Source organism: Aquila chrysaetos, chromosome 11, assembly GCF_900496995.4.
Source record: "Aquila chrysaetos chrysaetos chromosome 11, bAquChr1.4, whole genome shotgun sequence".
Taxonomy (NCBI): Eukaryota; Metazoa; Chordata; class Aves; order Accipitriformes; family Accipitridae; genus Aquila; species Aquila chrysaetos.
In genome coordinates, this window is record NC_044014.1 from 5652300 (window position 1) to 5676804 (window position 24505).

General features: G+C 42.6%; 1 protein-coding gene across 14 annotated transcripts in view; it reads right to left on the reverse strand.

The window, feature by feature from the left end:
- The window catches only part of TACC2 (transforming acidic coiled-coil containing protein 2), a 150246-nt gene that overhangs the window by 77907 nt on the left and 47834 nt on the right, over positions 1–24505 (reverse strand). For all 14 annotated transcript variants that reach the window (XM_041127457.1, XM_041127452.1, XM_041127451.1 and 11 more), the window contains 2 exons: positions 7924–8049; positions 630–761 (listed from right to left, as the gene is read on the reverse strand). In XM_041127457.1, coding sequence (XP_040983391.1) covers positions 630–761; positions 7924–8049 — 258 coding nt within the window. The remainder of the gene's footprint in view (positions 1–629; positions 762–7923; positions 8050–24505) is intronic.

Genomic DNA, 24505 nt, shown 5'->3' on the forward strand with positions numbered 1-24505 from the left:
AAGCAAAAATGCCCTAGGCCATCTATCTAACATTATGGCACCAATCAATGCAAGTCTGAAGGAGAGAAACACTTTGAAATCAAGATAATTCAACATTTCTTCAGCAAGAACAAAACCAAGCTGAACTTCTTCCTTCAGTACTGACAACTACAATGTAAATCAGTAGTGTGGGGTGGGGAAGATGCTGGCAGCACCTGAAGAGGAATGAGTAAAACAGTCCTCTTGAATATGACCTCATCTTGCACAGTTTCACCACCCCCCACCCCCCAAACAAACAAACAAAAAAAAACCCAAACCAAAACAAACCCAAACTTGAACTTCAAGAAAGGAAAATATTTTGGAAAAAAACTAAAAATTTATTAATTTAAAAATAGTAGGAAAGATCAGCATAGTAATAACCAGTGTAGTCCAAGCTCCCTCTTCTGGTCTTTTGGAGTAAATATTCTGGAGTAAGCAGGTCTTGATAGTCTACCATTTGGTTTCAAAATCCAGCAACAAAATGTTCATATAACTTAGACAAAACACCTGTTAAAGTTATTCAACCTCTTCCACACTAGTTATGTTTTCTTAAGCAAAGGATGTACAGACATGGAACTTTATTGTAATGTATGAAAAACATTGCACAATACCTCCTTTTTTCCCTTGTGAAACCTTCAGTTTCTTGAGCAGGCAGTTCTACACCATCACCAGGGGCCGCAGCCAAAGGTACATCCTCAGAAACAAGGTTATCAACTTCTTTGCAGCTATCAGGCTTGGAAGTGCTGCAAAACAATTATTAAAAATAAGATGACAAATTTCAGAAGTGCCCATGAAACTTTAGTCAAGTCTCCTTAAAAGATGAACTTTGGCTGAATCTAAACTAAGCAGCTCTAAGGAGCACATCCTGCCCTTCCCAATTCCATCTCCCTCCCACCTCCCACAAATTACTTCTTCCTACAAACCCTATTTCACGTAATTTCTCAGATGACCACATAACCAGTAATACTGCAAAGTTTTGACAGGTCTTATAGACCACAACAATAACTGCCAGAGGAATTTAACTGTACATGAAATTAGCAAAATAAATAAATCACTAATGACTACTTTGCAGTTCTCACACAGCCCTTTCTCATCAGCGTACAATACAAACATTCAACTAAGTAACTTGTCTTTTAGAAAAAAACTAAAATCCAGGACTAAAAAATTCACTTACTTTAAAAGCTGTCCCTATGCTGTAAAACTAAAAGCACAATAATCCCTGAACTCATGACATGAATGTTCAAGATTACAGGACTGTAATGCTGCTGTATTTGTTAATTCCTACAAGTCCCTCTGCTCAGCAAAGCCCCACAAGACCCAAGCTCAGAAGCACGACAGTCGTGTAATGATTTCCAGAGCACGTAAATACAGATTGGAAAGACCGAGTTTCTTCGTAGCAAGGAAATGAACTGTGGGGCACTACGAAGAGCCATGCCTGCTTCTGGTCCCTGCAGAAAAGGAGTTCTTGCACACAGACACCGACCAGAGTACAGGAGGAAACTGTCATCTGCCTAAATCCCTGGCATGCAGGCGAGGGTAGTCTTGCCATTCCCTCTCCTCAAGGCAGACTAGAGCAGAACGCACCATTACAGCTCCCTTAACTTTCTGTTTTCTTAAGCAAAACCCAAATTAGAAAAAAAGCTTTCAACCGCAGCACAAATAAAACACTTCTCTCCTGAGCCTTCTCATGATTTTTAAGAGTGTAAATCACCCGTGTATCCAAAAAATCACCCCACAAGAAGCTCACGTGCATTCTCCCTCACTTTAAGCACACTGGTAACCACACTACTCCCCCTGCTCTTGGCCACACTCATTAAACTAATGACAGGAAAGGAACTAAATAGCCAGTGACTTCATGTCTCAAAAGCAGGAGCAGCATAGCATCTTGTCACACCACACTGTCCTTTCCAGGGCACCTACGACATACCAGAGGGACACAGATGTCCAGGGGTAGCAGTCAGACACAACAGCCTCCTCTCACGCCAGCTCCTGCTTCCAGAGATCCAAGACACAAGCGTTTAAGGAAATGTTGGTGGAACCAGGTCTTGGCTGAGAAGTTTCTTTTAGATTTCCTGAACTAAATATAAACAGCTATCTTAGCCGTTCCTTTTAAAATTTCCTCTGCCCTCCCCCCCAGTAATTATACTGTAATTGTAGAAGGTAGATTAAATTGTGTTACTGAATAAGTTGGTAAAGTTCAGGGACAGATTGTTCCTTTCTTTAGAAACATGTATACAGAGGACAAACATAAATCACATCCCTAACTTTAGCTACAATACATACACGCATGCGAACAGTTATTTCCCAAAGTGTTTATCCACTAACCTACCAAGATCACGAAAGCTGATCACGAGAGCTGATCTCTCACTTTCTGAGAGTGGTTTACCTTGATTAGTTCATATCCATGAAGTCACTTTGTGCCATATGGGATAGCTACTCATAATTTCTTAGAAGAAATTAATCTGCTTTATGCACTCCTTCCTTCCTGTTCCCCAGTTTGTCCAAACTGGTCTGACACTGACATAGACTTCCTAAATTTTCAGTCATGTCAAGTTAAAATAAATAAATAAATAATAATTAAAAAGCAAGATGTTTCCTTTTTCATGCAAAGGACTTTTCCCTTTGCTAAAAATGTCTTTGTCCTAATATAGTAATAGCATCAAACATATACAAAGGCAATGTGACTATATAGGGTCACACGAAGATTAGAGAAAGTAAGATTTTAAAGCAAAAAGTAAACTGCTAAAAATAAGTGAATGCTGAACATCTGTTTGGAGAGTAAACAAAGAATTGCAAAACCCAAACAATTCACAAGAGGGCCCAGCCAAGCAATAATACCTAACACACATAAAATTGTAGACCTTGTGTTACGCACACATAAAACCGTCCCAGTTAATTGCTTGTAGTAGCACCTGTTCCCCTCTCACCGCCACCCTTCGCGCAGGCCCCACTGCCCACCTACAGCCCTTCAGCTTCCCCCTTTAAGTCTTTCCACATATAATGAAACAATTTTCAGAGATACATTTTGACTAATGTCATTCCTAATGCTCTCTGCAAAGCAAAACTAGCTATTAAAATACTGGCATTTTTAGAAGAGCTCTGCTCCCTGGCCTTCACAAAGCACAGAGCTTATTTTTATGAGCTATAGTATCTCTTTGTGTTAAAACCCACAAATAATTTCCTTCATCTTTCCAAGCTTCATCTAAACCATCAAGTACTGGATTCCCATGAAGACCACGCCTGCCAAGTATCAGCTGCCTTACTTGTACAAGCAGACTTGTAAAGGAACATGGCAAGAGATGCAGTTGGTACTTGCATTTTCTCTGACATCTTGCACCAACATGAGCTCCAGGAGGTATCCACCTGTGTGCCGTGCGTGGGCAGACTGTAGGACAGGCTACCACGGGCTGCCTCCACTCCTTTTCCCCTCTGCTGTTGCTCTGACAAGGGGTCCACAGTACCAGGGGGTGTTGAGCAAGGCCATGAAAAGTAGGTTGCAAGACTAATCACAGCAGGTCCGGAGCTAATATTGCCACATGATCATTTTGGCACCTTTCAGTATGGTTTGCAGATAGAATTGCAACAACATAGTGCTGCTGGTTATTGCCCATCACCAGACAGGCATTACGTGCAGATGGGTGCTGCCCACTGGTGGCATAATAAGGCCGCAAGGGACAAGGCAGAAGCAGAGCAGCTCAGAAATGGTACAGACTGCACAAATTGAGGCAGGGTAGCACAGCACAGCAACCCTGTCCAAAACACAGACTCTGTGTCCACTCTAAACTCTCCAGCCGAAGTCTGCATCAACTCAGGTACAGGTATCAACTCATGCTATCAACTCAGGGTACTTGTATCAGCTCAGACATGAAGCTGCTACATTAAAACCTCTGTCTCTCCACAGCTCTTACTAAAACAAGATTTGCCATTAAACTTATTTTCCAACTAGTAATATTCTAATGGTTGTAGCAAGGATACTACCAAAAGGACCAAGTTTTCTCAGTGCACAATAAACTATACATTGGCAAGTCTTTATCCTGCAGAGTCCAGGTGATTAGAAAACAAACATTTTTCAAGGTGCATCTCTGTTTAAGTAATTCTCAAAAGTCACTTTCTGACTGTCTGTATATACAGATAACCCTGAGTATTCCTGCCTGCTTGTGCTGCTAACACTGAGGAGCACACCCTGAGAGCATCACAGTTCCCCAGGCTGTGAACTGTGTGATCAGGAAAGGTCCATTGGCAGATAAAGCGACACAGCTTTTAGTGCATCCGACATCACCTATCACAAATTCCCTTACGACAGCTTAATGTGCCCTCTGCATAACAGGAGCTGGCAAAGAGGCTGATGTAGGGGAACATGTTTTCCAACGCCTACTCAGCTTTAGCACAGCTTTCCTTCTCTAGTATTCGTGACAGAGCTGAGACAGCTCTGTTTGGTCTGGACTAAACACCGTGCTGCAGCTCCGCAACCTCAGCTGGAGATTAAATGCAAGAGCAGAAGCTTTCCTTAGCATGTGGAAGGGACCAGACTGGGTTGCCCTGCCTGTTACCTATGGCCTGACGCTAAAGGCAGCTCATGCAGTGAGTACTTCCCAAGCTGCCATTTTTTCCTAGGCGCTGACAGGTTTTTTTTTCCCCACAAGACAAACAGCAAGTTGCAGTGAACAGATAGACACTGCTCAGTAATGTTTAACACTTCTAACCATGGAGCCCAGGTAAGCTGCGGTCTTGTACAGCCGGGGCACTTATCTGCCTTCTGCCTTTCCAATCCAAGCATTTCTCATATAAAACAGAAGTCCTGTTGCACAGCTCTGCACCTGCAGCATAGAAAGAAATATGTGTCTAGCCAAAATTTCTCCTACTGCAACGTGTACTGGCAAATCAGAGTGAACTTGGCCTTTCAGTTTCATTGCTAAACAAAAATGCTTGGCAGAACAGCCAGTGAACTTTTTACCTAATTCTTTTCAGGGCACTCCTCTGTAGATACAATAAAAAAAATCTACTTACTGAGCAGATGATACCATGTTGTCCCTGATCAATATGTTATCAGCAGGGGAGGAGAGAGGCAGACAGTCATCCTCAAGAAGCAAAACAAAGATAGAGTTTCTTGACTGGACAGATGGAGGGACAACCTGATCTCTTATTATGCACTGCCATCTGGAAGACATTTAGCACAAACTGACCCCTACCTTATATACACCATTATTTTTCCCTGTCAAAGTGCACACCATCTGCATTATGTGACACCCCTGATGGGGAAATATATGTTCCTTTTGTTTCCATGTAAGTAAATAACTAAATATATTGGGGGAAAAACACTTTATAATTGTACTTTACTGCAGACAGACTGGAATAGCATCATGCCATCTAGTAGCCCTGGTAACATTTCAAAAGTATAGTGCAGAGGTATAATCAGTAGGCATCAACACAGTGACATCACTTGTGTGTGCATTAGAGAATTTTTTGCAGTCACATTGAAAAGCAGTGCTGCAGTATTTCTACATAAAATGTGAAAAAAGCAGTGGCTTTAATATGATCATCTTACTTATACAGGCAAGAATCTTCTTCACATCACAGAAGAGGAGGGATAAGGCAATGACGTGAAACAACAAACATCACTGAGACTCCTCCCTTGGATACGAAAAGCCCCGTCCTGCTATTACTGATCCTCATTGTGAGCATAATCCCATGCATTTTAAGAGTACTGCCTTCATTTGCTGCTAACATTATGTTGTTACCAGTTTAGGTCTGACCAAACCACAGAGAAGTCAGCAGTGTTTGTTAGAAGAGAGTTGCACCATGCCCGTTTTCAGACAGCAGCTAAAGCAGGGGTCCAGCTGCATTGATATTAACCCCTCTTCTGGCGACCACCTGCATCTGTGGGTGGGCACATGTGGGAGCCACTGCGTTTCTACTGCCGGGACACCAGGGAACACCTCTGCAAGGCTCACAGAGAAGCTGGCAAACAATAACAGCCTGGACAGGAAAGACGGGTGCAAGGAGAACAGGTAGGCTTTTATGTCTAAAGCTGAACAAGGATGCAAAATAAAGGAGTAAGAAAAACAAGCAGTACTGACAAGAGTTAACTGGTGCAGCTTTTTAAAAAAATAAACAAAAAAATTAAAACCAACAAAATAGGAGAACTATCTGCAGCCAGATTCACTCCAGTTGACCACAGTATATTTCTCTCTCACTTTCCTCCGTTTCAGGAACTGAAAAACTACCTACTTCCACACTGAATATCCCTGGTTTGCAACTTTTTAGCACTGAACCCTTGCAAAAATCCTTGCACCTTCCTCCAGTTCAGGATACTGAAACAAGAGGCAGATCCTGTGGTTGCTGCACTCTGTGTGCCCTCAACCCTACTGGGCTCAGCCACCCTGTATGGGGTAACTACAGCCCAGCACCAGCACTCGCAGCCTACGCAACTGGGGTGAAGCAAGGAACCCCGACACTAACTTTTGGACATTAATGGTAAAAACATTTTAAAGACAGAAGTTATGAAGAAGGTCAAAAGAAAAGGTATAATAAATACAATTAACTTGAAATTCCAGATCCAGATGAGAATGTGAACAATGTGAATTCATGAGGTTTACAAGAAGCAGTAAATTAAAACACTCTAAGACTGTTCTTCCTAAATGTTTCCTAAGGTGACATTTAATCATAGACAGCTTGTGTGCCTTTTTCCCTACAAACAGCAGACTATTACCCCAAGGGCAACAGAGTCTTCTATTTCAGACTGTAGTCCAGAGACCATGTATAAATCTTCCTGGCACTTCTGGTGTTAGTCTTTTCTTCATTCCTCTGCATTCAGAAAGTAGCTCACAGCTCTACCTCAATTACTGCTCACTCTTTTCTAACTGCCGTGCTACTATGGCCAACAATCCATTAGCATGAAAAACACAATCCACGAAAACCCATCAGTAACCCAATTACATTTGTTAAAAACAAAGAAACACAACTCTGAGTAAAAACTTACAAGAACTGGAAGAAATCCACATCATTAGCTTCCCACTGTAAGCTTCTCTAGATGATCTTACCCCGATTGTAGGAAAAAGTGTTTCTAACACATTCACTCAGCCAGCATTAGCAACTAACCAGCTTGGGGACTGATGGAAGACCAGTACAGGCTAAACAGCAAAGTCACCCAGCTTTTAAGGTGGATTGAGCAAACCACACAAGCTCCTTTCTGCCTTTGATAGCATATTATTGCTACTTCAGACAACCAATTTAATGCTAGCTTAAATATATTGTGTATGTTTACACTCCACCGAATTCACAATGATTGAAGGGTAAACACACCCTACAAGGCTTCCTCTACCGTTGGCAGTTAAGACAAATTCATGTGCCCGAAGATCCTGACAACCCAACTGCCACCAGCACAAATAAAGCAATAGTTTCTCTTCTGAGTGCAAGTAAAAGCACACAAAAAGCCCAGTGTCCAACAGAGATGCGATACTTTAATGCTTTTTAATCAGCATTATACTGTTAAGGAACTTCTCAAAATTAAAGAAAATGCCCAAAGGATCAGTTACCTTGTACTAATCCAAAAAAAGTATAAACACCTAAAAAAATAAGACATATATTGCACCTTCACATGGCATGACCCTCCTATGTGCCAAAGTGATTCAGTCTCAGGGAAAGGTAAACGGCATCTTTCTTTGAAGGTTTTGATAGAGGGATATTTCAATTCTGATAAAGATTTCCACTAACAGATGCTCCCCTGACTACAGACAGACTCGGCAAACCCATCAGCAACTGGCCGTACCAGACATATATCCATCCACCAAGAGTGATAGCAATTTCTTAGCTAGCGCTGACCTCCGTGGTCCTCCAGCCCCCCACATCAGTAAGGACTTTGCAGCTGCTTTCCACCACTCCAGCTGCAACGGCTCTGTACAATACCTTGCTGCAGTCAGCTCAGCAGCATCCACGGGGTCAACATTTCCATACGCCGCAGAAACAGCTAAGGGTTGCTCAGAAGGATCGAGGGGAGAAGCCAACTGTATATCATCACCTGGCCCAGGAGGGCTGTGGAGACAAAAGACATGGAAAAAGGCAGCCTTAGAGGTCTGAGTTATTGCAAAACTATTGTCATTTGGCTGTCTGAACCCCTGTACTTTAGCACGCGTATGCTAACTTGTGTGTTGGGGAATGCAGCAAAAGTTGGCGGTTTTAATACAAGTTGCTTTTGTGCACAGCTCTACTGTTCCCACCGGCCTGAAGTCACTGGATATTGTCTGTGTTACAACTGCAGGAGCAATGAGATAATACAATCCAACAGCATATTAACCCCATTTTATGATTTTAAAAAGCAAACAAGAAAACGAACTACTGCTTAAACAAGAGAAATGGCAAGACTTCCTTGCTCAGAAACCACGTAACACACAGGGAGCTCCAGTCTGGCTTTCACCTGCCACGGAGTGCACAGGCGCTCATCAGTGGGACCACAGTCAGACAAAGGTGTCCCTGGCATTGCAGGGAGCACACGCAGGGAGACAGCCAGCTTTGTCCCATACCCGGTGAAAGCTGGGTGCTGCCGAGTACTAAGTGGCTAAAAGAAAACAATTTGGAAACACACCCTTGAATCAATAAGGAAAGGAGCCTCACTGAAGAAGTGGGTTTCGTTTGTTTTTAACAAAGACACCAAACCATAGGAACCCCCTGAAAACAATGTTTTTGTTGCTTACTTCGACCTGACTTTCCCATGTGGCCACCCAGAGACCAGGGCCCTGGAAGTGTCAGCTCTCCCTGGAACTCACTAAAATCCTTAGGTTTTTGTAAAACATAAAATGTGACCTTTAATTGGGGTTCCAATTGCACATCTGCAGATTCACCCAACTGGCTCGGTTTTGAGGTGCTGCTTTCCTGAACACCCTTCTGTTCATGTCGTTTCCAGTACTACCAAGTGAATACAACCCTGTACACGGATGGTACCTTACGCAGACAGATTTGAGCAGAGGTGTATAAACTTAAAACTCTCACTCAGTCAGCTTTAATACTTGACATTTACTTCCTCACCTAACTGCAAATCCAATGGATCAGTATGATTCTCTACCATAGTCTAATTTTGGTTCAAAGAACATAACAAGGAGTTAAACTGCACTACAATAATGTCAATATTATTCCGGTAACTTCACACTTCACATGTCTTATCTAAAGGATTCTGTAAAGTAACATGTTCATATGGGAATAATAATTTGTCAAGATTGTTTTCTCATTTTTTTATTTTATTTTTAATTAATTACACCTGTGATCCTTTATAAGCCAGTGTTTTTGCTTTTCATTTCCAGCGTTTTCACAGCATCATTCGGACTCGGTCCAGTTCATTTGTCCACGGCATCCCTGACAAGCCAAGTGATGTTCTCTCCTCTGTTACACCAACACTTAACAAGAGCAGGGTTAAGCCACTGCACCGAGTGCAGTTCTCAGATGACAGCCTAGAACATTTGATTATTTTTTAAACTTACAATATTACTTTTATCTAATTACAATACTAAGCAATTAACTGTCCACATGTTCTCTGGTTTAACCACACCTGAGGGCTCAGCCTGTTGTAGGAAGCTTTGAGCTAAGACATTTACAAGTTCTAAAGTCCTTTAGCTTATTAGCATAAAAGGACAGGTTTCCACTCACAGTTAAGAGTTGCATATACTTCCAGCACAAACCGGGGTGCCCTCTCTGCTTTGCCTTGAAACGAGTGTTTAGAAAGCAGATCTTGACAACAGGACTTTGCAACTTCTTTGTTATATACATAAGGAGTCAAACCCAGATGGGCAGATCTTGTTCTGGCTACTGACAGAGCACTAAGGGTCTTTCCTGTGAACACACAGAAAGTCCAGCACAAGCCAAAACTGCAACTGAAGCTGCTGTACTGGTGTACCCCAATCTGGCGAGAAGCGCAGTGTTTGCCTGCCGCCATTCACATCTGCTGCACCACCAACTCCCAGGCTGCGATTTTCAGACAGTCTATGAACAACGTAACTTGAAACTCGGGCTTGGGGAGGTGATGGCAAAACTGCTCATTGCTAAGCCACCTTGCTCTGTGCAGCACAAACAATGAAGCTATCCGAAAGCTGCTCAAACTAGTTCCACCACTGACATTCCTGGGCATCACAACTGCCTTCGCCTTGCAGGCGCCAGCCACCAGGTCCCTGCTGTAAGTCCTCTGCAGCAACCAGCCTTTTAGGCCAATTTGTTTCAAGAATCGGGCTCTGTAGAAAGGCCACGAGCTTTTTCCATTCCATTGCCCGAGTTCTGGGTCAAGTCTGGAAGAGGATCTACTTAAAATGACTTCCAAATTCTACTTATGACAAGCATGACTGAAATACTTTTCAAAGGAAAATACCTCACAGTTTAACAAGCAGTTGCTTACTAACAGCTGCAGCGAGCACACTAAATTCAGCCCAAAGACCAAGGGGTTCAGTCTGTTATTAGTGTGTCACAAGTGAAAGATGTTGCTCATCAAGTGTCCTTAGGCTCTTGAGTTTCATAATTTCACTTTTAAGGCCTCTACTTATCCTTGAAAAGAGATTTTCCAAGTCACTGTTAGAAGGCAGATACGCAAATAGCAAGTTTCAGACAAAGCTTGATCCATACTTGTCATTAAATGAATGAGAAATAACTGCATAAACCTATGTAATTTCTTCTGTTTAAACATAGGAGGTCTGACCTCTGGCTATGTAAGAAGCTTTCGAACCAAGGCAGGAAATGTATTTAAAATCTGTAAAAAAGCACAGCTTTAAACACAGGGACACAGAGGCAAGGAGGGTCAGGTCCTCGGCGCCAACATTGCGAACACAGCGAGCAGTAGGTGCTCTGGCGGGTCCATTTGTTGCTCTCCTGCTGACATCAGTGAGATGCAAACTCTAAAACACCCATTTCACACTAAAGTTTTAAAATGTTTTGACACTGGTGCTGGAGACAGAAGGCAGCTACGGGTCTTGGCATTTTCTCCCTGTCCATGTTTTTCCAATCAGGAGAGCTGGATGTGGCTCCCTTTGAACAGTCAACAACAGCTCCAAGTTTACTCCAAGGGAAACCAATATGCATTTCAAGCCCTGCTATCTCCTAGTCCCAAACATTTGGTTGCTTTTAATGAGATAACGGTAAGATTTATAGATCCTGCTCTTACTCCAGAAATCTCTGGAAAATGGCACCAACAACCACAAGGCAGGACTGAGCTCTCAGCACTCTCATCACCCGCTATTTCATTTTCTTCAAGAAACAAGATGTTGCTCACTGGGTACAGCAAGGCTGACAGACAAAAGCCTCTAGATTTCATACTTGGCTTTGTAATAACTTGGGCCAAACAGGCAACTTTTTGAGCCTCAGCTGACACATGCATAAGAAAAAATATTGAGAGAATTTGCTATTTCTGTTAAGTTCTTAACACTGCAGTTCTTTGCAAGGGAAAGAGATCTAGCAGCACCTACATCAGTTCAAATTCATTCATTGGAACACATTGTACCTCGCAAAATTCCATCCATTTTATTAATTCCTTCCTTCACAATATTCATTTTTACCTTCTCATACTTTATTTTGTAGCTTATCATCTCATACATTAGCCACATTCATTGAAATAAACTTCAGGTATAGAAAATCCAACACTAACCTGCTATAGTAACTCTATGCACCTTTGATATTTCTGTTCCATGTATTTTCATGATTACTGGGACTCCTGTCAATATGATTTAGCAGAGTAGGAAGTAAGAAGCTATTAAGAAGCTATTTCTCAGATCAGAAATCAATATTACTGGTATCAGAAACTAAAACTAATCTTGCTCAGGAAACAACTCAGAAGTGCTTCGTAAGATACCAGCACAGGATTAAAAAACAAAACCCTCTTTTTTCCCCCCCCGTACTACTTCTTGTGAGGTAATTTAAGACCAATTTAAATATTAATAGAATTTTAGGAAAAATAGGAGATGCTAAGATTGAAATGGAAAGTCTGGTTTTATTTCCCAATGAACTAAGGAGACATCCATACAACCAAATGATGTCCCCACAGGGTGAGTCCATATGCCAGCAACAGTTTTAAAAGCTCAGACACAGCAATGACTGGGGGTCACCAGTTACTTTTGCTGGTCTATGCATAGATATAGCCAAGGTTTTACTTTTACCAGCTAAACATATATTTAGAGTCAAAAGTTCAAGTTTTGGGAAATATGCTGCCTTTTGTAAATGCAACAAAGAATTACTTATGCATTTAAATATGTGATTTTGGAAAAATCTCTCCAATTCCTTCCGTACTCTGAAGGAGAAACTATGCCTTAAGTGCCTCGCATCAGCACTTTGTATTTACATTGCAAGCCCTTCTGCACGCCTCAGCCAGGCTGAGTCCTGCTGAGCTGGGCGCTGTACAAACATAGTAATGAAGGTATCCAAGAGATGAACTGGTATGTGTTAATTAAACAAATAAAATCACTGTCATACAGGGGACATGTGAGTTTGATGTACAGTACTGTGCATGGCAGCATTTCTTCTACACTTACGGAAAAAAGATATTGCCACCAACATACCAGAACTGGCTCCTGGGGGAATTATTCCAGTGTTTGAGATTTACATGCTCTTCCTCTGAGCCAGACTCGAGCGATCAGCAGAACAGGTCTGGATGCTGGGTGACCATGCTCAGAGCGCCTAGGAAGAGCCAGCCCAACACAGCTCGGGCAGCACCTGAGTCACGCCTGTCCCCAAGGAAGGGAACTGTCATCATCCTGGCAGAGCAACAGGAACCAGCTGCATCTCCCAAAGGCTGTGGGCTGGCTGCAGTCCATGCGGGAACGCACGACTGCCCGGCTCCGGACACAAGGCTGTGCTTCCAGCAACAAGGGAGTCCCTTCTCTTACTGCAAATTTCCATACTAAGAAAGTAAGAAAGGAAAACAAATGCAGAAACTGCATTCTGGAGAAATGAAAGCATCTTTTAAAAGACTTCCTGAAGGCAATACCCCACCTATGAAAAGCAACCCTAGAAACCCAGGTGCACAGCAGCTGGCAGTCCCTGCAGGTAACTCCAAATTACCCGGCCAAGCAGGATGATAGTGCTATCGCTGTCAGGCAATCCATGCACGTGATGATGGAGAGTAATTCTCAGAAGCCATACTTTTCTGGCAGTGCTTGTGGAAATCCTGACAAGATAGATAAGTTATCTTGGCAGGGGATGGTGTTTAGTCACACATTACCTGAGGGCCTGGACTTCCTCTCTCACTCAACCAACCCTTCTTGCTTAGAGGTCCCTTAATTTTTGTAACACGTGTATCCAGATTGATCATTGGTGTAATTAGTCATAACCATGAAATAGAAAAAAAAAATTTTTGTTTTTTTTCCCGACTATTCTACATTACTGTGGTCGCATTAAAACCTAAAAGTTACAGTGAGTTATTACATTAAACAAACAAATACAATGATTTTAGATTAAAAGACTTAAGGGGACTGAAACACGTGTTACAGTATTACTTCCTTCACAAGCTAAAAGAGGGACAACAGAAAGCCACATAAAAGTGTTAGAAGTATAAATCGTGCCTGCACAGGATGAATAAGCGTATTTGCTGTAATAAGTGTCAACTATTATAAAAAGCCCATAACGTCACCACCGTGCAGCTTTTAGAGCCTCTGAAGGGCTCTCAGTCACGTCCTGATGTCCTTGCTACAGAATTCAAAAGTTTCCAAAATCCAGCTACTAAACCTGAACCAGAAGTTTCTCAGCGCGACTAACACCCCCCCTTCTCCTCTCGCCAAGCCTCCTCACCCGCTGACACTCCGGCCGAGCAGAAACCCAACCACAAGCCATGGCAGAAGCCACAAAACCATCCAGTCTCTTCCTTGGAGGTACGGAGAGTTAATCCTCTCCCAGAGCTGGAGGCAGCGCTGGGTGAGCAGGAGGTCATTTTACTCGGTAGAAGTGTTACTTTTCGAAAAGTTGTTCAAAGGAAAAAAAAAGGAGGGGGGAAAAAGTGCAATAATCTTTTGAGAGAGAGAAAAGCAGCGGTAAACAACAGCTAACTTTTAATTTCTGATACAGGCTGTAACTGCACGTTGCTTTTGTTATTCCCTTGGCTAACTTTCCCCTCGCAAGTGTCTACTTACCAAGGCCAGAAAATAATCACCAGCTTTGCTATTCTCAGTCATCCTCGGTTCCAACACAACAGCCCGCAACAGGCCCTCAGTTTAACACGAATTCCCTCTACTTCCACCATCCCTGGTCGGCAACAGCAGCTTCTCGCCCCACGCCAAACCCGACCCCCCCCGGCCGCGGCAGCTTGGGAGAGAGCTGGAGCTTTACAAAAAAAAAAAAAAAAAAAAAAAACCCAAACAGGCCGATGAGTTAGGAGCCTGGAGCTGCTTCTCCGAGGCTCCTCCCATGAGGCTCCCTGAGGAAAGGCCGCAGCCACCGAGCCTGCCGCGCCCCGCGTCCTCCCCCGCCGGGGTCGGATGCCTCCGGGGCGGCGGCAGCCGCCCCGGAGGCATCCGACCCCGGCGGGGGAGGACGCGGGGCGCACCCCGTTGCCGGAGCGCTGGAAGCTAAACCGAGGTGGAGAGACACACACACACACATAGAGGACCCCGCACGCTGCCCCAAAGCCGTGTCTCCCACGTGGGTTTTGTTCTTTTTTTTTTTTTTTCTTCTGGTTTTGCGGTGGAATTTCTTCCAGGACTTTTTGAGTCATGACAAGCCGATGGCTGCTCGGAGTTTCCATCTGCTGCGGGTGGTGGGGGGGGGGGGGGGGGGATGTGGACGGATTAAATTACGACGTATGTAACCCTTAAAGCGTACACAAATACCTCCGAACATTTTAAAAACCGCTGAAGCAGAGCCTTGCTTAATTGGTGGTGGTTGGCAATTTTTTCAAGTTTCAGGATGCAGGAATGATGTTTGGCCCAACATTAAAGGTAATTTTTTTTAAAGTTTCAGGATGCAGGAAAAGTTTTTAACAACTTCCACTGAAGCTTTAGTTGTTTATAGCTGTAAATTTAAAACAAACCTTTTTATTGCTACTGTAATTCTTGTGTTAAGTTCCAGCTCCTGAAGTCACACAGGTTTTCTTATAGGTTTCCTTACCTATAAGAAAATGGAGCGGTTTTAATTACTTGTGTGCCCTTATTAATCTCTTAAGTTTCCTATGGGTTTATTACAATACAAAAGAATGGCTTCACAGGTAATTAAGTCTTTACATTGAGATACGCCAAATTGCATATACAAGCTGCCAGCACCCAAGGAATTAATTGAGTGTCTACCCAGGGAGATCATTATCATGTGTATAACATGTCATACAATAACTATAGACTAAATGTCTATAATATCTATCCCACAGTAAGACAGCTGGTAGATTCATTGCTTATCAAATGCCCAATCGAGATATTTCAGATAAAATGCTGGGGCTACAGTGCCTTAATTTAGCCAAGTCAGTTTCCCAGCTGACGCCGTGTGCATTCTGCCCAAACTCTGGACATTTAACTGTGGTGCCAGCTACGCCTGCTTGGCTGACAAAACTAACATTTCCTCTTCTTCGGAACTCAGTCCAGCTCTTGGCAGGACTGTGCATCTCCTTTTAATGTTAGGGTACAGTAATGATACCACTTGAACCTCTCAAAGCATCAGTTCAGAACTAAGCCTCAGGTGGAAAAGGAATTCATCAATTTTTAAATTTTTTTTTTTTGACTCTTGAACTGTTTCTCCTTCTACCCCTTGTTTGATTTTAAGAGCAAAAGAAGGAAACAGATTTTTGACCAGGTAAATTTAGTGTTACAGGAGACCTTTCTTTCACATCTAGTCTGAAAGCAGATGACAGGCATTTCCCCTAGATGTGCTCATTGCTGCTTTTAGCAATTCAGATACCTGTATAGGAAATAGAAGAATATACCAAATGCCCCCCGGAGACCAAATCAGATACTTAATGGGTGAAAACGCTGACAAACATGTAGACTACCAACGTCACCTGGGCTGCAAGGTATGGCTCGTCGAGGGGTAAACACCACGTACGGTACGATATGCTTTGGAGATTTCACTTGGTTGCAGGACTGGAAGCCAGTAGCATCTGCTCTGACAGCAAGAATTAAGGTCAAGCCGAGAGTTTCTAGGGAGAGCAGCTCTCTCATATCCTGCCTCCCAAGCAGCAGGAAACCAGGCATGGAAACAGTTACCGTGATTTCTGATACAGGTACAGGCATTCAGCCACCCTCTCATTGGGGCAGGGGGAACTAAACTCTTTTGTCATCTGGAAACCATTTCACAAATAGCTTCTGCAGGTATAACAGCCCGGGGCTGGGGGGGACGGACGACCCCGCAGAGAATAAGATTCATTAAAATAAATTTTTATTTTCTTTGCAAGCAGCATTTCAATCTGGCGCAAAGCTGTGGACACAGACTAGCTACGTTCCTGCTAACAAAACCAAAGTTAGCATTTTTGGAATGAAACGGTCATTTTGCTCAAATGACGTGTGTCTCCCTGTTTATTCATTAGCCTCTTGCTGTACCAACCCCCTTTCACCTATTGCTAAACAATCTCAACACACCTTTGTCACAAAAACATTTTCACCTTCCTGCCGGTGCCCTCTACTACTTAAACATAGGAAAACTGATACACAGTAACTCCAGGAACACGGTGCTAAGGTGTGCTTGATTATCTGATTTTCCTGTGAGAATTAATTAACCTGCGTTAAGAGAAGGCTTGGGGGAGGAGGGAGGAAACAAGCCGAAAAGCAACAGGAAAACAAGAGATAAGCAACCTCCCAGCAAGGCTGGGGAGACAATTACAGGACAGGGGCTGACTTTCAGGCTGTAGCCTGCAGTGACACGCTGTCTGGCTGAGGCTGGGAGCCCGCAGATCAAAGAGCCGCGAAAGCAAGTGTTGCAAAAGATTTCTCCGGAGGGTCGGAGCTGGATTGGAGCGGTGGGAGCCCTGATGAGAGGGACTCAGCGGCTGGAGACGTCCTGCGGGATGGCCTCGCTGGAGCCCGGGCCCTTCCCTGGCTCCCAGGGAACAGTTAGCCTCAAGGAAAGGCCAGAAAGCATCAGGATGGATTATACTGGGGGGAGATTGTTGTTGTTTGTTTGTTGTTTTTTTTTTAATGTAGATCCCAAACGTTTTTAAAGAACACCAGTATTTTGCATTTGGGTGGAGGACTTTTATCTTTGCTAGATCTCCACTTTTTCCTTTTTGACATACGTATGTGTCCATGAAAATAACATTTATCAAGCTACATGTGAGAAGTTAGGTTGCAGTCTTAGGGGTGGACAAAACCCTAGAAGAAATAATCGTCTTTTTAGTTTGGCAATGCTAAGTAGTTCATGATACAGCTACAGTGAAGTTCCTGTAGTGATATTATAGTTACCCAACATTACATCGGTACATGGTGCTGGAAGGCAGGGCATATATATATATATATATATATACACTTCACCCCAGCTTCCACATCCCACACCACTCCTAACTGCGGGACCAACACATGAATAATCTCCTCAGGTGCGCAACATTTTTACGCTATGCTCAGGAAGATGGGAAATTGAATTACAGAAAAATTAAAGGTACTTAAGTTCAGTACCTCCAGAAGTGCTGGATTCCAGGATATCCTTTTAGGTTGCGTTTTCAGAAGTCTGGACTATGACTTGAAAAATGTCATCAGAGACCCCATCCTTCAGCCTGTGCTCCATGGCCATGCTTTAAGACCGTGGGTGGACACCTGGTGAAAGCTTCTGATGGGACACTGTACTGCTAGTGGTGACCCATTCTGCCCAGGTCCTGTGAATTTGATCTGAGGGTTTTTCCCATAAATTATGTCACTTTTGCCAAACCAAAGCGCTTGGGGGGAGCGTGGGGAATGAGTCAGCGCCCAAAAAAACTATGAAAAACCCATGAAATTGGCTTGGAAAGAATATTACATTAAATAAATGTAAAAAAAACCCCAAAACCAAAATAAACAAAAAAACCCCCCACAGACCCACACAGTTTTCCTTTTAAATTTGCATTATGTTTTTTGAAAATACAGGATGAACTCAGATCAGATTGTCAGGTTTTTCTCTGTAAGCATGAAAACAAGGCTCTTTCTTCTCTAACTCTTTAAACTGAGGTTATCACTAGTCTATCAGCAAATACAAATATTACAATATTTGTGATAAACTTGCAAAAAAGCTGGCAAAACAGCAATGCCTATGTTTGTTTTGAACAATAGGGCTGCATCTTTAAGAAAATGCGCATGTGTGATTTTAAATTGTTCTTTGTGAAAACTTAGTGCCCATTTTTAAGGCCATTTGCCACAAAGAAAACCATATAAATATACTTCAGTTTGTTTAAAATTAAAGAGGGGTTGCTCTTTTGCATTTCCTAATCAGAGGTTCCTAGTCATACACTCTGCAAAACCACAGACCCAATTAGCTGCAGAGCCACCTGGATGAGATTATCCAAGCTGCTTCTGTAACAAACACCTGAACTTTATACTTCCACTATGTTCCACATACAAATTGCCCACAACCATCATTTGTGGTGGCTGAAATTCAGGTTGTGCAATTCCTAGCAAATTTTAGTGGCCAGGCTTTGGGAGGGCTGTCTCTTTAAATTCCCAGACTTTTACCTTAACCATCTGCTTTGAAAAAAAGGAAAGTTTAATGTTAACTCATAACATTTTGGAGGATCAAAGTGATGGGAACCTGCCATTTTGCAAATTTCCAAATAAGTAAGATCAATTTTTAGAAAACTCCAGGCTAGACTCAAAGCCTCACAAATTCCAGTGAAAACTTCTCTAGCAAACCAAGTTTATTTGGAGTTTCTACCAGAATAACAAGATTTGAAGAATGCTGCATGCAACAGAAGTTTCATGTACCATCACAGCATTCAAAAAAAGAAAAAAAGAGAAGATGTGGAAAATCTTGGAGACTTTTAAATATTCAGCAAAACTAACTCTACAATTTGACTCATTTAATGACATTGTTAAGAAGGGGAGATGGGAGTTTTAAGTGTCCATTTATTTCCATGACAGCTAAAATTTTTTCCTTAGTTGTTAGAAACTGAGCAATGTATACATACATGCTTTTTGCTTTCATTCCAGGAAACAAATCCAATCTTCTCTGTCTGCTGCAGAGTTATTCTTAGCTGGCTTTGATATTTCTATCAGCTAGGAGAGCATAACAATGTTATCATACTAACAAATTCCAAAGATTTTACATAAGCTCTTGACTGCCTTAAAAAAAAAAAAAGTCTTTATTGATTACACTGTGTTTCATTAGCCAAAGGAGCTAGGAAAAACGCGCTGAAAAAGAATAAAAAAGCAGTTTGATGAGTTTCAGTTTCATGAAGCAAGTGTTCCGTGGTTTTCAGAGCATCATTTACAAAGAGAAACCAAGCTTTACAGGTTTGAGGTTGGAAAACACCAGGTAGTTCAGGCCAACAAATCATTTAAATCCTACTTGTCTACATACAGCCTATTTTCCTAATATGATTTTTTTATCAGTTGAAACAACTAGACACCCCCCTTATTTAAGCAAAGCAAGGATAACTGGGCACATAGTGCTCGTAGGATGATCTGGGTGAAAAAGGATGACAGGACTGCACAGCATTCTCCCTGGCTGATCTGTTAGAGGCTTGGGGCCAAATTCTTTGCTGATACCACTCCACTGGCACAGAGATTTTGGCCCAACATTTACTGGCTTTAAGGGTAGGCTGCAGCTGTAGCCGCCTCTCACACAGCTGTCTTGAAAGGAACGTACCAAGAGGTAAAGAAAGTAAATTAGTGAAATCAAATTGGAAACAACCTTGCAGAGTCTTAGGACACTGTTGGACAGCTGGTTATTTTACTGAGGACCGTGGATGAAAGGGGCAGGTAATGAACAGGGAGAGTAGGGAAGAGGAAGGATTAAGCCTGGGTGAACAAAGAAGAGTTCATCAGGAAATGCTTAGTCTGGCAGGAGATCCCAAGCACATTTCAGCAAGGAAAACAAGATTAACATAACATACTAGGGCTGCTTCTTGACAACAGCACAGAATGGTGGCACTCAGCATTTCACAGGGACCTTAGAATCCAGAACAATTAAGGCTTTGATTGGAGCAATTAACATTTCTACACTTATTGCAATTTGAGATGAAGAGCTTCTTATAGGCCAAAGAGACTCTACTATAAGAATTAACCTGTCAAGGTGACTGTAGATGAACAGGCCCAAACAGATCCATATAACAATTTTTGACCTTTCAGAGTACCCAGATGTTAAGGAATAGCAATATCCAAATGAGCCCCACCTGCTTTAGCAATGCACATGTGAGCTTCCATGTACCTGGACCAATATTGATAAGACAGGCTCCAAGGACATCAACATAAAAGATAGCTGGAGGAAAAACAGAAACCAAAGGATGAGGCAAGTACTACGGAGTTCTGGCTCTTCAGACATGTCTCCAGAGGAGTCTCTGTTGAGAAGCACTAGTGCAATGCAATCATGCCAAGATGCAGAAAAACTGGAAGGACGCCACATCCAAGTCATGGAGAATATGCCTGTATCTGTAATTGCTGTTCTCGAAGCTGCCCTCTGTGGGGTTCAAAGCTGGGGCTAATCCTACTTTGCATATCCTATTAGAAACAGGGACAGTGGAACTAGCTCCATGGTATCCAATGTTGCAAGAAGCCAGAAGACACAGGGTTGGAATAGAGAAAATACAGGGATCTGTAGGATATGCAAAAACGATTTTGAGAAAATAGGCAGCTTACTTGGAAGAAGCAAGGTTGACAAATACGTCTGGGGAAAGCTAATCAGAAAAAAAAGTAATCTGAAAGTAATTTCTATCTTAATGAAAAAAGATGACAAAAATTGATGCTAAACTGCCTGTCCAGATATTGGACAAAGTATTACAGTGTCCATGCTGGATTTCTTTAGCAAATGCCTGTATTTGATTGAATAAGTGTCATTTATTGAGAAACATAGAAGTATGTGTGAAAAAAGCAGCTTGTGTATCATCCATCCATGTCACTCTGTGTTACAGAATGTTTTCAATGCAGCAAGAAGTATGAGCAATTTGGCAGGACCAGAGATTATTTACTTCTATACTTTTGTGTAGCAGAAGCATACGTAAATAAAATAAAAAAAACAACCAGCATGGTATCTCTTACCTAGTTTTCCATTGGTATGTGCTTGAGTACAACAGGGCATACTATCAAATCAGCATTTTATAAATACTTTACACTGACTTAGACATTGCCTAAAACAGTGGTCAGTTCAGTCAATGGCATCCATTAGAGTAGATGGCAAAACTCCCTTTCACTTCTTAGAAAGCAATGTAAGATACCCATTGGGTAAGAGTGAAGTTATCTTAATTTTACTCTTCCATGAGTAGAAAAATACCAAAATTAAATATCGCAGACTTCACACAGACAAAATTCCCACAGAACTCCCCATCCAGTTAATTTACTTAAGGACTGCTGGCTGAGCTGCTTGCATCTCCAAAAGCACAACTGTACTAAGAGTTGCACCTACTAAGGATAACAATGACAGTAAGATGGGAGGGAAATAACGAATTCAGATGCAAAGGGAGAAGGGCAGGTGAGACAAATAGCCTGATTAATTTTGTGCATTTCATTTATGTGTAAATCACCTTCAGCTGTTTTTCCCTTTGTTTTGTGATCCTGAGTTGCTACACGCCTTAATTTTGGAGTTAAAAAACCCAGGGAAATAAAGCAAGCTGCATAATCACTGTTTTGATAAGTTTCCTTTTAACTCCAAACTCTTGTTTTCAGATGCTAACGACACAAAGCCTTAGTGCTCAAAACCCACTTGACTGATCTGAAAAGCAGTTCTACATTCCATACCTCATTCAGCAAGACTGTTAAAATATTTAATACTGTAATTGTTATGCAGACAAAAAAGACCAAGTCAGTATTTACTAAGGAGTGAACATTCTTTTCAGACTTCTTGAACTTGCCAATTTTTGATGGCAAGAGCAAAGCATGAAGCAAATCCAAAAGTATGTCTGGACCTATGCATAGGACATAAAGAATATTTTTCAAGTAGCTTTGCTGATGCTAACTGCTGCAACGTACTTCCCATGTAAGAATATTGTTTAGATTTATAAGTGATGTAAGTCAATGCAACAGAACTCTCCGTTCTCTAAAAACCAATGGCAGCGATAAGAGAGTGCCTACAATATGGTGCTAGAGCTGGGAAAGGGCCCTCCCGGTGGAGTTTCTTGGAGTGTCAAAACTGTTAGGAAACACTTGTCCCCAAAGCAGCGCAGTGCCACAGCCTCCTTGCCCTTTACAGCTAGCTTTATGTGCCACTCACATAGTGAGGAGCAGGTCAAGGTACAGCCAGCAAGGAAGGTTCAGGCACCGCAGAGAAAGAACGAGCCCCTGCATGAGTACAGCTTTGAAAGCACTGCATCTTGTCTATTGATTTGCATAGACAGGCTGGAATAAGGATTGCTTCTGCAGCATAAACTCCAGAAGTCAGCTCAATCTGTAGTAGCACCAGAAGCTCTGGGAACGCCAAGCCTGCACAGTGCCCTCCTGCATTCGAGGCCCGTGAAGGCACTGGGTGTATTGCCTGGCACTGCAGCGAGCGCAGCCCATGCTGCTCTGCGCAGCAAACCAGTTCTGCTGAGGGGTGCAGAGGAGAACCTCACCTTGCTGCAAAATGAGTGTCATTGCTTGTAGCATGCTTATGGCTCCTTACGCTCTTCCCTCAGTAGCACACCCAGCTCCAAGCAAAGCCTGTGAGCGTCTCCGCAACCCTGGAACACCCAAAGGCCTGTAACAAGCTGAGTGTTTTGCCAAACCAACAAATCAATGAATGACGCAATCTGTTCTCTGTACCTTACAGATGCACATCTGGGAATGACTTCACAGCCTCCACTTCAGAAAGCTCCCTTGGCACTTTTTCCAAAAGACAATGGCAGTTTGCATGTACCAGCCAGCTGAAGTACAGGAAGTTATCAAAGAACTCCATGCCACCTCTAAACATCCCTAAAATTTTGCCATCATTTCCAGTTTTGTTCCGTGCTCTGCTCAAAGCCTGCCATAACCCATGATGCAAACAGGAGCATTTCAGTGGCATAAAGTATAAGGACTCCCTGTACATACATGAACCTCCTCTCTCCCTCCATAAAAGAATGAAAATGAATGCCTGTAGACACTACAAAAGGAGAAAAAAGACCCCTCAAGTCCTGATCTTCCTTTCCAAATAAAACAGCAAAATGGAGTGGCTGGGTGCCCAATAGTAAGTGGAAGGATGACATTTTGATGCCCAGATGTGGCCATCACAAACACAGGTTTTCAGTCACAGATTTGGTAGAGAGATGGAAATGTCAAACCATCAAAGAAAGGGTTATTTTTAACTCCTTTTCAGTGCTGACAGACAGGTTTGCCAAAATCCAACCTTTCTCTATTTCTGCTAATAGCACAGCCATACTTCCACAAGAAAGTGGGGCTAGTGCTTCAGCCACCGCCTCCTTTCCAAAAATAATTGTCCTTTTTACTGAAGATTTGAAGGGAAGATTTTGGTGCTATACTACTGCTTTCAGACATAAAGGCTCTTCTTACTAGTTGACCACTGTCCCACACCTAAAGGAGGTGGGGGCAGGAGTCACTGCACACAGTTCTTGGATCTGCTGTTCATCACAAGTCCACCCTCCTACCAGTGCCATAGCCATGAAGGAAAGAAATTCCTTTGCTTCCTCTACAGGAGGAAATCCTAACAAGGATTTAAGAGTCAGATCACACAACTTTGGCCCCTCATCCACAGTTCAGTGGGGTTTCAACATAAGAGATCTTGTAAGAGATGAAGCTATACAGAAGCAGTGGAGGGGGGAAAAAACAATGCTGAAATAATTCAGAACATGTCATTTCCTTCTCCTAAATATAATATGCTTCTAACTACTATGTATTTTGAGAGCTGAGGAGGATTCTTTCTCCCTGGAGTTCTTCCCATCAGGCCCAAATGCCCACAGTCAGCTCTTAAAAATGTGCACCTTTTTTGCATGGCTATAGTAGTTCATCCTCTGTAAGGATTATAGGGCAATAAACAACTGGAAACCACTCTGCAGCAACAAGTGTTGTGACCAGAGTACACAGGGTATGGGCTACAGCTTAAAATTCAACTATACAAAACCAGTTTTAAGCTCAGAGGAAAAAACTGTGTTGGACCCGCTGAAGACAGACCAGCCAGCTCAACTAATGCTTTTTACTTCTCTTTTGTATTATACATGCATATTCCTCTAAGAAACGAGCCTGATCAAAAGCAGAGACTTCTCTACCTCTGAGAGTCCCCAGTGTTTAAGTCTGCAATACCGCAATCGCGTATGGCTCTGCACGCAGTATCTCCTGCGTGCGTATGTACACTTGGTATGTGTGTGACACCACTTACAGCTGCAGTCCAAAAGTAGCAGCTGCCTGTTGACACAAACCCTCACGCTGGAAAAACAGGTGATAATGAATTCTTAAAGCATATGCAAGTATTAAGCAACTACTCCACGAATTGCCAGCAGCTGTTTCAAGAACCCTGCCCTGCTTGCCAC